General features: G+C 35.1%; 1 protein-coding gene across 1 annotated transcript in view; it reads left to right on the forward strand.

Moving 5' to 3' along the window:
• LOC129946124 (MICAL-like protein 1) overlaps positions 1-15,636 on the forward strand; it is a 203,191-nt gene that overhangs the window by 143,068 nt on the left and 44,487 nt on the right. Inside the window, exon 5 of the mRNA XM_056056167.1 lies at positions 12,296-12,375. Coding sequence (XP_055912142.1) covers positions 12,296-12,375 — 80 coding nt within the window. The remainder of the gene's footprint in view (positions 1-12,295; positions 12,376-15,636) is intronic.

The raw sequence follows: 15,636 nt of genomic DNA on the forward strand, positions 1-15,636 counted from the left end.
CTTAACAAAATTAAGATTTCATTACAGGAACCAGAAGTCAAAACGTTTGCCTGGACTGATTCATCCATTGTCTTGCATTGGTTGGCCGCTCCCCCAAAGAATTGGTCGGTATTCATTGGAAACCGTACATCTGAAATCCTCACATCGTTGCCGATAAAATCTTGGAATCATGTACGTTCGGCTTCTAATCCTGCAGATGCCGCTACAAGAGGATTGTTACCATCAACTTTGGAAAAAACTACCCTTTGGTGGGAGGGACCCCAATGGCTTAGTAAAACTCGAGATCAATGGCCATCATCAAGTTACAATACGGCAGATATCGACACTCAGCACTTGGAAGAAAGAAAGGTTAAACCAATCGCACAGGTATTACATTCAAATATAAACTCGAATCACCCATTTGAAACTATAATCAATAACTCTTCAAGCTGGTTTAAAGTAGTACGTGTAGCATCATACGTGTTTCGTTTCATCGAAAATTATTTCCTACCTAAGGAAAAGCAGAATTTAAATCCACTTTTCACGGAAGAGTTATTCTATGCCAAAATTCGAATCATAAAATATGTTCAATCGTCTTTATTTTATTCAGACATTCATTCTTTAAAAACGAAAAACGAACTTTCATCAAAAAGCAGGCTTTTAAACTTAAGTCCATTTATCGATTCTTCAGGTGTTCTTCGTGTCGGCGGTCGGCTAGAACACTCAAATCTTACCTATTCAGAAAAGCACCCCATAATTTTGTGCAAATCTCATCGAGTCGCAAAGCTAATCGTGGATTTTACACATAAAAATCACTTACATGCCGGTGCCTCGCTTTTATTCGCCTTAATCAAACAAGACTTTTATATTCTGGGTTGCAGAAATCTCGCTCGAAAGGTTGTTCGGGACTGTACTCAATGTATTCGTCAGCGTAAAGCAACATCAAAACAGCTGATGGGAAATCTTCCATCCGAACGCATTCGGTACGCTCGACCATTCAGTAGAGTAGGCTGCGATTATGCAGGTCCAATATCACTACGTTTAAATCGGGGTAGGAACCCAAAATTCGTAAAGGCTTACATAGCGCTATTCGTATGTTTCGTGACAAAGGCAATCCACATCGAACTCGTCGGTGACCTGTCATCAATTGCCTTTTTGTCAGCTCTCGACCGCTTTGTGGCCCGCCGCGGTAAACCCTGTGAGATTTGGAGCGACAACGGAACCAACTTTGTTGGTGCTAAACGTCTACTCAACGAGCTCTACAATCATCTCTGCAGTCAACAACACAACAACATCGTCATCGACCACCTGTCTAAAGACAACATCAGTTGGAAGTTTATCCCACCGTCCTCTCCACATTTCGGAGGTCTCTGGGAATCAGGTGTTCGATCCATCAAGCTGCACCTGAAACGTGTCATAGGCGATACAATACTCACCTATGAAGAAATGTACACCTTATTAACAAAAATCGAAGCTTTGCTTAATTCACGCCCAATGTGGCAAACTTCTGACTGTGACCCTATTGCCCTAACACCTTCTCATTTTTTAATAGGGGAAGCATACACAGCTGTTCCTCAACCCGATGTTTCTAACTCTGTCATTTCAATTAAAACTAATTGGTCTCTTTTGCAGGCAATGCTTCAAGGCTTTTGGAAACGTTGGCATGCTGAATTTCTTACTTCATTGCAGCAACGCTCAAAATGGCAGAAATCGCAACCAAACCTCGAAGTTGATGATGTCGTTCTCCTCAAGGAACCCAATTTGCCTCCATCTAAGTGGATCGTTGGACGAATTATCAAAACCCACCCCGGAGCAGATGAAAAATGCCGAGTAGTAACTATTCGCACCAAATTTGGAGACTACGTTCGACCAACAATCAAAATTGCTCGATTACCTTGTTCTGAAAGGCCATAGGCTTTCAGGGGGGGCTGTATGTTTAAGAATGCCGAACATCGGACGCAACACCCTATAAAATATAACTTGCAAAATCATAACATTAAATTTCATTATATCTATGTATGCGCTTCCCGCAATGCACATCATATGTTCTTTTATGTACACACTCTATGTACTAACATAAACTGTAAATTCTCTATCTCCATTGAATTGCCTAATCTGTATACCTTTTTTAATCGTCACTCTACATTCAATCACCAACGAGATCGGTTGGCTTAAACACTTAATCACAATTCACAACAAGTCAAACATATTTTGTACAGTCAAACATTCTACATAAATTCACACAGTTCACGATCATTAAATAATAAAATACAGCCAATTAATTATCAATAAGTTGAACAAAGTTATTTTATTTAAACAAACAACAGACGGAACATACATACAGACATTTACACGTAATTATAAACACAACAAGGAGGTACACGATTACACAAACACAAATTGGAATTGGTAACAAATTATCAAACTTACTAACACCAATTATTAAATTTACAAAATATTAACAATTTATTAAACAAAACACACTATACATTTTCACACAAATCGAACATTCATACATTCATCATTCATCCAAATCATAAATTTCATACAATCCAAATCATAAAATGGTCCTTCGATAGCCAAATGACGCTTTTTTTATGAGAAACCAGTGCCTTTCAATTTAATTAATTGAACTTAAATAAAAAAAAAAAAAAAGCACAGTGCGGTTCGTAATAAAGTGGACAGGTTTTTTATTCCGGTTTTTAGACCACACATAAAAAAAAGAGGTGATTTTGCGGGAAGGTGTAGGCCGTTATTTAGGCGTATAGTTTTGATTATTTAGACAGTTAGTCGCTAACGTTTTTTTAACAAACGGTACCTACTATTCCTAACGGGCATTTTATGCAGATATTTCATACATTTTGAAATTAAAATTAGTTCAAAATACGCTTTAATTAATTCATTGTTTTTTCTAATTAAAATGAATAAAGTTATCGCAAAGCGTGGTCGTGTTAAAGGCTGTATTACTCTTACAGCAACATATGCTAGTGCGATTCCAATTTCGACGACTTCAGAGACATTAGAATTTCGTCTTGAAAAACTTAATGAAGCGTGGCAAGAGTTCATAACATTACAAAATGAACTTTTAGACTTTATCGGTACCAAAGATTACGTTGATCGTGAATCGGAATTTGCCGAATATGAGGCAAAATATTTTGAAACTCACGCTTTGCTGACAGATGCGATTCGCGTTAAATCTAAAGGTCACGGGTCTAGTGAAAAGGGTATCGCTCAAGGTTACCATACGCCGTCGGAAGATTCTGATATGAGCATGCCGTACAAGTCCGTTAAATTACCAACCATTACAATTGAACCCTTTTCGGGTGAATATAAAGATTGGCCAACTTTTCGGGACATGTTCCAGGGAACTGTCGATTCGAATAGAACAATTACCAATACGCAAAAGTTACACTTTCTAAAATCGTTTCTGCGGGGAGAAGCCGCGAATCTTCTCAAACATATTCAGTGTTCGGAAAATAATTATATTGAGGCTTGGACAAGATTAGAGCAACGTTACGATCAAAAGCATCTTATCGTCCGTTCTTTTATTCATTCGTTTCTTTCGCTTCCATCATGCAATATAGCCAACGTCCAATCGCTTCGTAAGATTACCAACGGTGCTGATGAAGCTGTGCGGGGACTCAACGCGTTGGACACGAACACACGTGATCCATGGCTTATTTATCTACTTCTCCAAAAGGTAGATCAAGATACTAAGAGGGCTTGGGCTGAGGAAGTTGGTTCACGAGGTGATTCAACCATACATGAATTTTTAGAATTTCTTCAAACACGTTGCCAGTGTCTTGAAGCTTGCAGTTCTTTTCCAAATCCTACCAGCACCCGAGCGGTTCGTGCGCATTTAGTGAAATCTGGTCCAAGCTGCCCAAAATGCCAAGAAGGGCACTTACTTTCAAGTTGTCAAGCCTTTAAGACCTTGAATATCGAATCTCGTCGTGAATTCGTACGAAACAAGTCACTCTGTTTCAATTGCTTGCGTTCGGGGCATGCCTCCAATAATTGTCGCCTCACAGTTCGTTGCCATTTATGCCGCTCTCGTCATCATTCTCTTCTCCATTCGTCTCAGTCTCAAAATTCTAATCAAACATCAAATCAAACTTCGAATTTTAATTCAAGTCGTAATTCAAATCAAGGTTCTAATGCAGTTTCTGATTCAAATCATCAGTCGATAAATTCTAATTCTGAAAATCCAACTCCACATTCTTCAAATTCACTCATTACAAATCATTCAATCTCATTCAAACCTAATCACCAAGTTTCAACAATTTTACCAACAGCTGTAGCCCGAATTCGGGATAATCAAGGACTTTATCAAATCGTGCGCGTTCTTCTCGACTCTGGTTCTCAGGTGTCATTTATAACTGAGCAAGCAGCTCAACGCCTAGGGCTCCCTCGAAAACGTTTAAGAATACCAGTAGTAGGAATTGCGTCAAAATCTGCTGGAGTAACTAATGGTTTAGTCAATCTTAACATCGTCTCTTGCTACAGTTCCGAAATGATTGATCTCAGTTGCTACGTTTTGCCTACCATCACTTCATCGCTTCCACCACTATCAATCGATCAAATTCCTCAAAATCTTTCTTCTCTGAATCTTGCTGATCCTAACTACTGCGATCCTGGTCCAATCGACATTTTGATAGGGGCTGATAGAGTTTTCAATATCATAAAGGGAGCTGCTGAAATCGAAAAAGGAGGAACTCTTACTTCGATTCCAACTATTTTTGGCTGGGTCATAGCTGGTCATCATTCACAGCACTCACCAGTAAGATCAGGAATTCAAACATTTTGTACTCGGTTAGATCATGCTCAGGAGTTTGACTTAGAAAAATTCTGGAGGCTTGAGGAAGTTTCCAACGAACAACCACTGTCTCTTGAAGAACAGTTAGCTGAGGAAAACTTCGTCAAATCTCATACTCGTCTTCAAGATGGCAGATACGAAGTACAACTACCTTTCAAGTCAACAAAACTCAATTTCGGAGATTCCTTCGGTACGGCTCTAGCGCGTTTTCATTCCATTGAACGGAAGTTCAATTGCAATCCAAATCTGAAATCTGAATACACAAAATTCATAAATGAATATATTTCACTTGGACATATGGAAGAAGTACCTTCCAATGAAATTCTAAAGTCAAACAATTCCAGCTACTATTTGCCTCATCATGCAATCTTCAAAGGTGATAATAGTACCACCAAAATCCGAGTTGTTTTCGACGCATCTGCGAAAACTCGATCGTCTCAATCTCTAAATGAAACCCTTCTTGTGGGTCCTACCATCCAACGTGACATATTTTCAATCTGTCTTAGATCTCGTCGACATGCCTATCTCATAACAGGAGATATTGAAAAAATGTACAGGCAGATCCGGGTTTCTCGAAACCACACAGACTTTCAGCGAATTGTCTGGCGCGAAAACCCTGAAGAACCATTGAAACATTTTCGTTTGCTCACTGTCACGTACGGAACTTCGGCTGCTCCATTTTTGGCTGTAAGAGTTTTGCAACAGTTAGCTGCAGAGTCTTCAAAAACTCATCCTCGAGCATCCAAAACTCTTCTCAATGATTTTTACGTTGATGACGTCATCACCGGTTCAGACACCATTGATGATCTTATTTCTCTTCGAATTGAATTGGTGGAGTTGTTGAAATCAGCTGGATTCAACCTTCGCAAGTGGACTACGAATTGCTGGCCACTACTTATCTCTTTACCAGAGGACCAGCGCGAACTTTCACCGGTGGACTTCGAAGAATCTAATTCTGTCAAAGTTCTGGGATTGCAATGGTGCCCATCCAGAGATATCTTTTCATATAAGGTCAAATTGAATCTAGTAAATTCATGTACTAAACGCCACATCTTGTCAGATGCTTCCAAAATCTTCGATCCTTTGGGATTTCTCGCGCCGATCGTAATAGGAGTAAAAATATTGCTTCAGGAACTCTGGAGGAAGCAGATCAACTGGGATGAAGAAGTTCCAGACTCTTTATCACAGCAATGGAACAACATCAGGAACGAGCTACATATCGTGGAAAACTTCGCAATTCCAAGGATCATGCTACAAAATAAAAATGAATGGGAACTGCACGGCTTTTGCGATGCATCCCTGGATGCATACGCAGCAGTCGTCTATTGTCGAAACATAAAACCAAATAATTCTATATCTGTTACGCTCGTTGCAGCAAAATCTAAGGTTGCCCCTTTAAAAGTTTTACCTCTTCCAAGGCTTGAGTTGTGTGGAGCCTTATTACTCGTTCGATTGCTTAACAAAATTAAGATTTCATTACAGGAACCAGAAGTCAAAACGTTTGCCTGGACTGATTCATCCATTGTCTTGCATTGGTTGGCCGCTCCCCCAAAGAATTGGTCGGTATTCATTGGAAACCGTACATCTGAAATCCTCACATCGTTGCCGATAAAATCTTGGAATCATGTACGTTCGGCTTCTAATCCTGCAGATGCCGCTACAAGAGGATTGTTACCATCAACTTTGGAAAAAACTACCCTTTGGTGGGAGGGACCCCAATGGCTTAGTAAAACTCGAGATCAATGGCCATCATCAAGTTACAATACGGCAGATATCGACACTCAGCACTTGGAAGAAAGAAAGGTTAAACCAATCGCACAGGTATTACATTCAAATATAAACTCGAATCACCCATTTGAAACTATAATCAATAACTCTTCAAGCTGGTTTAAAGTAGTACGTGTAGCATCATACGTGTTTCGTTTCATCGAAAATTATTTCCTACCTAAGGAAAAGCAGAATTTAAATCCACTTTTCACGGAAGAGTTATTCTATGCCAAAATTCGAATCATAAAATATGTTCAATCGTCTTTATTTTATTCAGACATTCATTCTTTAAAAACGAAAAACGAACTTTCATCAAAAAGCAGGCTTTTAAACTTAAGTCCATTTATCGATTCTTCAGGTGTTCTTCGTGTCGGCGGTCGGCTAGAACACTCAAATCTTACCTATTCAGAAAAGCACCCCATAATTTTGTGCAAATCTCATCGAGTCGCAAAGCTAATCGTGGATTTTACACATAAAAATCACTTACATGCCGGTGCCTCGCTTTTATTCGCCTTAATCAAACAAGACTTTTATATTCTGGGTTGCAGAAATCTCGCTCGAAAGGTTGTTCGGGACTGTACTCAATGTATTCGTCAGCGTAAAGCAACATCAAAACAGCTGATGGGAAATCTTCCATCCGAACGCATTCGGTACGCTCGACCATTCAGTAGAGTAGGCTGCGATTATGCAGGTCCAATATCACTACGTTTAAATCGGGGTAGGAACCCAAAATTCGTAAAGGCTTACATAGCGCTATTCGTATGTTTCGTGACAAAGGCAATCCACATCGAACTCGTCGGTGACCTGTCATCAATTGCCTTTTTGTCAGCTCTCGACCGCTTTGTGGCCCGCCGCGGTAAACCCTGTGAGATTTGGAGCGACAACGGAACCAACTTTGTTGGTGCTAAACGTCTACTCAACGAGCTCTACAATCATCTCTGCAGTCAACAACACAACAACATCGTCATCGACCACCTGTCTAAAGACAACATCAGTTGGAAGTTTATCCCACCGTCCTCTCCACATTTCGGAGGTCTCTGGGAATCAGGTGTTCGATCCATCAAGCTGCACCTGAAACGTGTCATAGGCGATACAATACTCACCTATGAAGAAATGTACACCTTATTAACAAAAATCGAAGCTTTGCTTAATTCACGCCCAATGTGGCAAACTTCTGACTGTGACCCTATTGCCCTAACACCTTCTCATTTTTTAATAGGGGAAGCATACACAGCTGTTCCTCAACCCGATGTTTCTAACTCTGTCATTTCAATTAAAACTAATTGGTCTCTTTTGCAGGCAATGCTTCAAGGCTTTTGGAAACGTTGGCATGCTGAATTTCTTACTTCATTGCAGCAACGCTCAAAATGGCAGAAATCGCAACCAAACCTCGAAGTTGATGATGTCGTTCTCCTCAAGGAACCCAATTTGCCTCCATCTAAGTGGATCGTTGGACGAATTATCAAAACCCACCCCGGAGCAGATGAAAAATGCCGAGTAGTAACTATTCGCACCAAATTTGGAGACTACGTTCGACCAACAATCAAAATTGCTCGATTACCTTGTTCTGAAAGGCCATAGGCTTTCAGGGGGGGCTGTATGTTTAAGAATGCCGAACATCGGACGCAACACCCTATAAAATATAACTTGCAAAATCATAACATTAAATTTCATTATATCTATGTATGCGCTTCCCGCAATGCACATCATATGTTCTTTTATGTACACACTCTATGTACTAACATAAACTGTAAATTCTCTATCTCCATTGAATTGCCTAATCTGTATACCTTTTTTAATCGTCACTCTACATTCAATCACCAACGAGATCGGTTGGCTTAAACACTTAATCACAATTCACAACAAGTCAAACATATTTTGTACAGTCAAACATTCTACATAAATTCACACAGTTCACGATCATTAAATAATAAAATACAGCCAATTAATTATCAATAAGTTGAACAAAGTTATTTTATTTAAACAAACAACAGACGGAACATACATACAGACATTTACACGTAATTATAAACACAACAAGGAGGTACACGATTACACAAACACAAATTGGAATTGGTAACAAATTATCAAACTTACTAACACCAATTATTAAATTTACAAAATATTAACAATTTATTAAACAAAACACACTATACATTTTCACACAAATCGAACATTCATACATTCATCATTCATCCAAATCATAAATTTCATACAATCCAAATCATGTATAAATAAATATAAATTGTGTTTACCTATAACTTATATATAATTCAGATAAATTATAGGTTATTTTGATGGTTTAATTAAAAAAGTACTTGTTTTGTATGATTTTGTAAATTTAATAAAATTGACTGTGTTTTCTCTATGGCAGAAGAACGTCAACGAATATCAAATTGGGAACAGATGAGAGTTTAGTCTTATAAGTAATTTGTCATTCAAGTTTTATTGTTAATTTACTATACTTACTATGCGTTCAAAATGCATAAACTTAATGTTGTAGTTTTTGTGTTTCTATTTGTTTTAGGATTGATTTTTAGACAGCTGTTTTCTAACATGGTCAGAAATGAGTGAACCTTTAAAATAGTGTTATTATTTATTTCGCCATGGAGAATATGGTATATTATTCAATTTTTAGGTTAGATTTTTGGCCATTTAAAATGCATACGCAGCAGTTTTTTAAACATTTGGAACTCTGCAACTTAATTTTGTGATTAGGACTTATCAGACATTCACTTCTATATCACGGAGTCCTGAAGTACCTTTTTTTAAATATAAAAGTTTTTAAGATTTTTTTAACTGGATTTAACTTTGCAAATTGTGACTGATTCTTGTTTATTTCCTAAAAATTTTGTTGGAAAAAACATTATCTTAAACTGCTTAGTGTTCTGGCGGTACCACCAATCCCAAAAATATTTGCTCTTTATTAAACTTTAAATACTCGTGCAAAAATAAATATTGAAATCAATAATTAAAGTTTTCTTAAAAAAATCAATTCATAAAATCTAGGTTGCGAAAAAATCCATTACCCTAAACGTCTGCTATGGTCATGATTCTAATTCTTAAACAATAGATAGATAGACAAATTTTAATAAATAACCACTTAAATTATTTACAATAAATGTGTTTATATCTTGGATAGCTTTTAGAGTCACCTTCCTAACCAATCGGGGCTCAGGCATCTTGATGAAATTCCGAAGATATTCAACTTGCATTTTCAATGTTTTAATAAAAAGAGGTGATAGTCCTGTTTCCAACATCAGTGTATTCGATGGTAGGAGAAATATTTTCTTAACATAGTGTGTTAAGAGTTTTTCTCCCCCAACACTTCACAACCATACAGAAATATACTTTCAGCAACAGTTTCAAACACTTAAAATTGACTACTATGCTCAATGTTTCCATTTACAAATCAAGTTTTAAACGAGAAATTAATGGAAATTTTTGCTTTTTTCAGTACTTCTCTAAATTGTTATTCCAGGCTCAAATTTCTCAAAAAGCTTACGGCATGGTATTTGTACAAAGTCAATATTCTCACCGTTATCCATGACTTCATTTTTTGTTCTAATCATTTCGACTTCCCTCCATTCAGCGCTTTCGACTATTGTGTTACTATAATTAAGTTCCATAAACAGTAGTAATGGTATAATCTGTTAATCATGAGTTCCAGAGCTTTTGTGGAGTAAGCAAACATTGCTATAGAGTCCGCCAAATAACTCTTTTTTTCTTTTTTTAATGCTATAAGAACATCGGGTGTAGCTTAGCTGTCTGGCACGCAGCGCCATCCTCGTTTCTAATATCCTTATCTTCAATTTTTGTGAACGAAAATTCGTTCAACCAGGCCTGATAGGTGCTTGCTCATTTTCAAAGAAAAATGGCCCAATTATCCCTCTGGACCCACAATCCTCACCAAACAGTCACCCGTTGTGTGTTTATCGGCTTTTCAATGTATGAGTGCGGGTTTTCTGTACCCAAAATGCGACATAACCGCCAATATCAAAATGATCTTCATCTGCAAAGATGATTTTTTTTTGGCAAAATAGGCATCTTCTTTAAGCGTTGTTCAAGCGTATACTCAACTATTCGTTTAGCGGAAAGATAAGATAAAGAAATCTCACGAAATCAAACCCACATGGAAGGTCTTTGATGAAAATCGAGATCAAGATTGGGTTTAATGTACAACGCTGCCTTACTGCCGACGGAGTTCCTTTGTAAGACTCTTCGAACACATGACCGAATTTGAGTGATACTCTTTAACCGTACAACTCATAATATAAAGTTCCCCAAATGAATTGTGTTGAAAGCTGCTTTGAAATCAACGAAAAATAATAATAAAATAATTGTGTATTTTGCGTGCTTAAGCACTAAGAATAAACTTCTAAGAATGAAAGTATTATAAATTGTGCAGTAACCTTATCTAAAGCCAGCTTTGAATTCTTTTAACACTTTCCCGGTTTCTATCCAGCTTGTGAACCGCTTTTGAGTTAATAACTAAAAAGGCGTTCTTTAAGAGTTAAAATTCAATTCTAAATCTATACAGCTTAATTAAAAATAGAGTTTCAGGATGAAGTCTTGTGGCCCTAATAACCTTTGAAATATATTAAAGAAAATTTCTTTGTGAAGTTTTCCTGTCAGCTTTACCATTTTTAATATCAAGGCCACTGAAGTGAAGTTAAGTGAGAATTTTCTTCTTTCATTGAAATTTAAAAGTAAAAACAAAAAACAAGAACTCCTTAAAAAACCAGAAGATATTGACAATATGGTGTAAAAGTGCACCATTCCACAAAAAGCTAGCGTCAAATGAAAAAAATCAAATTTCAAACTATTTTAAATTTTTTAAAACGATATTAAAAGAAAGTTTTTAGTTACTCTGGTTATTAAATTCTTATCAGGTTTTATAATTTCACTCAAGTTTTGAGAGTTGTTAAGCTTTTAATTGGTTCAATGAAATGTTCATTTTGACTAACCCCATTTCCATCTACAACAGAATATTTAAATAATTATTTCAAAAATACTCTAGCAAGGAGTCTTTTGAGATACAAAATAAGATATGTAGCGAATAGTTTTTGAAAGTAAAAACCTTTATATGATTCTCTTATTTTTAACCTTTCAGCTGATATTGCTTTTACAAGTCATAGTAAATAGCCCTAGCTTTTATTTTATGTGAATTTAAAACGGATTTCGAAATATGTCTATATTTTGTATGTTTCTATGCCTTTCGACTGTTTATTCAATGCTTTAAATTAAATTGCTGATAATTCATAAATCAAAAATCAATCGGTTTTGTTTTTGAACAAATATGAAGAAAATTCCCGTGTTTACTCATCCATTAGACGAATTAATTGTTTTGGGTACCAAGGCGTATACTTGTTTTTTTTTTAATCATGTTTGTTTTGTGTTGTTTTATAATATACATATGTTAGGACTATAAATAGAAAACTTTACATCTTTGCAATTATCTATGCTCAGTTTTTATAATTTTTTATTTTAAGTTCCCCATCGGTCTTAGTCACATACTCTACTTGCTTAGAGTAAAAGCCTGCTTTTTTATCGGTGTTTAATAATTTACATCAATTTTTTTAAGATTTAAATAATTTTGTAACACACTAAAAATGTATTACCTACAACCGAAATCTGTTTATGTTGCAAATTTAAAATCAACTGTTTTAATTTTATAACACAATAATTAAAATACCATGAAAAGTTATACAGTATTTTCTTTTTCTTTTACAGACTCACCCAATAGACTGAAACGTCCATCAACAACGACGGAAAAATCTCAAATTACAAAATCCCAAGGACCCCCGGCAAAGGTAAGTCCTGTTCCAAAAACAAAACTAAACTTTCTTAACCATTTTATCATCGTTTAATAAATTTATGTTGTTCATAAAATTAACATTTATTTTGGTTTATATGGGACATAGAAATAGCAATAACATAGTTATTAATCAATAACATATTATTATAAAAGTTTTATGTTAAATATTTACTTGCACATTATGAGTTTTTCTTATACTAAATAAAAAATCAAAATCAAATAAAACTCAAACAATTTTATGCACTTTCTCTACAATTGATGCATGCAAATAAAAATATTGGTCTTGATAAATTTATGTTTATTTCTCACATTTGTTCGGCATTTTATCTTAAAGACTTCAAACTAATCCTCGCATTGTTTATGTTTAATTAAATTTAATTATCGATTCACTGTATATTAAATTGGATAAAACTGGGAGGTTAGAATTTTATTATATAGGTGCATATTCACAATATCTTCGATTCCATCATCAACCATGATAGCAAAGTTGTAAATTGTAATTTTCTTGTGGATTAATAGCTCGTTAAACTATCTTAAGTTTTAGTTTTAATATAGGAAGCTTGCTGGACCGTCATATGGGCATTGAATGGCTGGCGTAGAGTAGTTTGCACCTCATAGCGGTGTGCTTAGCAAATTAAAGACAACGCAAAGATTGGGTGCGGCCTCTCGAACATACATATATAGCAGAGGCTAGAGATTTCTATCTTAACTTGTTAACAAAAGAACTTCTCATACTCTATAGGTGGATTGGATTGGATTGGATGGATAATACCTTTAGCAAAGAGGTTATAAATATTAGATAAAGAAGAGAAATTGAGTGCGCGGAACACCTCTTTCTCTATTGCAATCTCTAAGATCTTCTGTCGATTTAATTGGGAATTTGTTAAGATATATGTAAGATACATATAGGAATGGTCAAAATGAATGAAGACAGGCTATATTGCAGACCATCGCAGACATCAATACCAAATTAGTAACCTGAATGTTATAAATGCTCACGATTTCAATCTTGATAAACTATATTTTCGTTAAAATAAGGAGTTTTTTTGTGATCCATATAAAATGTGTTAGACGGACATGAGGTCAATGAAATGACTTGAACTATGATAGATCTATTGGGCATCGCGAAAAATAGCTTAGAACTGGTAGAAATTCCGGTTAAAAAAAAGGTGTATAACAACTAAGTAAACGAAAATATTCTGTTTTTCAAAATCTCTTACATAAAATATCATCCGAAATGGGAAGGGGAACTATTCCACAAAATACAAATATGAGATCGAAATGGTCTCTATTAAAATTAATTTCAAAATTTAAAATGTAAAGTTTTTGGTATAAGCTAATAGACAAAATTTGTAGTTGAAGTTTAAGGCGCCAATTATAGCTCTCATTGGTCTTCACCATTGAGAACAAACATTTTAATTTTTTGGCAGGTCGTTTTTAGCTATCATTAAACATATCTGTCATTGAAAATAATTTCTTGATTGAAATCCACCCACAAATTTTTAGTGACAGATTTGGAATTGTGTGAAATTGGAACACAAATCAGTATCAGTATTCCTGTTCAGGAAAACGAATTTCCGTCCATAAAATCGAAAAAAAAATGTTACAGAAAAATAAATGCGTAATTATACTTTTTTACTTTTTTTTCTCAACAAAAATTCTTTATGTGATTTCCGATCGATCAGTATATAATTTGTATTTCGAATCAAAGGGAAATACCTTCAAATATTGATTTAAAATGTTTTCCAAATCGATTTCAATGATAGCTATAACTGGCGCCTAATAAGGAGCTAAAAATTGAGTCTTAACAATTCAAAACTAATTAGACTTTAAATAAAACGTTCTTTAGGTCAAAACAGAACGAAATACAGCATATTTTTTTTAGGATCTTTTAATGCTAGGAACTATTAGAACTACGAAGAAACTACCGAAGATAAGACGTAGTTCACATCTGACTCTTTTTGTGTGTATCATTTTGACGTCTCATTATCCAAGTTATTCCTTACTTTATAAAAGATAGAAAGAAAATTGAAAAATGAGTGAGAGGGAGATTAAATGATGAGATAATGTCAAAATGTGTCACTTGTCTAGTTTCACTTAAAGTTGGTTTTTAATTTTTAATTTATCTGTTATGCTTTTGATGTTCAGAGATTTCTCAAGTTCCCAATTATTTTTAAAAATAATGATTAAATAATTAAGGTGTGTTTAATGTCTCTTTTTTGATTCTTAATAAACTGAACCATAAACTTACAGGCAAGTTTAGAATTTCTTGTGTTTGTTTCTAATACTTAACAACACTGCTTTTTTGGACTTACATCTATCTTTCTTTATTCAATGATTTTTAGTACAAAGTTCTGTCAGTTTAAAACTGACCACCTGGTATTTAAAAAGACGCAAGAAAGCGATACAAAAGTTCTGAACAGACTCCAAGACACAACTACACTTAGCTGTCACAATTTTGACATTTGTTAATTTACTTGTCATTTTCCTGTACAGGAAATTAATTATAATGAAAATTCAGATTCTGATGCTTGTGGTCAACAACTCGGTCTGCTCAGTTATTTTATTCTGAATGAAAAAAGAAACACAAATAAGGAGTTCTGAACGTTCAGACAGTCCAGACTTTGCTCTAAAATAAAAAAGAAGAACGCTTAAATTGAACACCATCCTTAACATCGTAGTAGACATCACGTTCCACAAAATAACCTCTTAGGTTAGGGAATTTTCTCAGAATTTATCAGAAAAGTTTGCCAATGATGTTGTCAGTTCTAAATAAATAAAATGTTTCCAAGTTTAAACGAAAATAAAGCAGAAACTTATTTATTTTTGTAATAAAAAGATTTAATAAAAGCCTTTTCTCTTTGAGATCCAATTGGGGACCTAGGCTGTCAAAAAAAGTACTTCATATTTTACTTTTTTAACTCGGGCAATTTGTGCACCCAATTTGGTTATTCTTTTTATCTGAAGTGCTTGTTGGTTGAGATAAAGTAACCGAACTGAAAAATGGATGACATTTTGCCTAAAATATTAAATATTATTATTATATTCTTTTTTCCCATTATTGTTTTTAAATAAGTGGTTTCATCATGAAAATACCGCCATTAAGACAGCTGTCATTTTTGAAACTGTAATCTTTGACATTTAAAAACTAAAAATTACGCCATTACTAAAAATGGAGTCATACACGCTTTAACAATGCTTTTTTTTTTTGATTCACTACAAGGTGGCGCTACGTTTCAAACAAGCAGAAACAAAC

The sequence above is a fragment of the Eupeodes corollae genome, chromosome 2 (genome assembly GCF_945859685.1).
Source record: "Eupeodes corollae chromosome 2, idEupCoro1.1, whole genome shotgun sequence".
Classification (NCBI taxonomy): domain Eukaryota; kingdom Metazoa; phylum Arthropoda; class Insecta; order Diptera; family Syrphidae; genus Eupeodes; species Eupeodes corollae.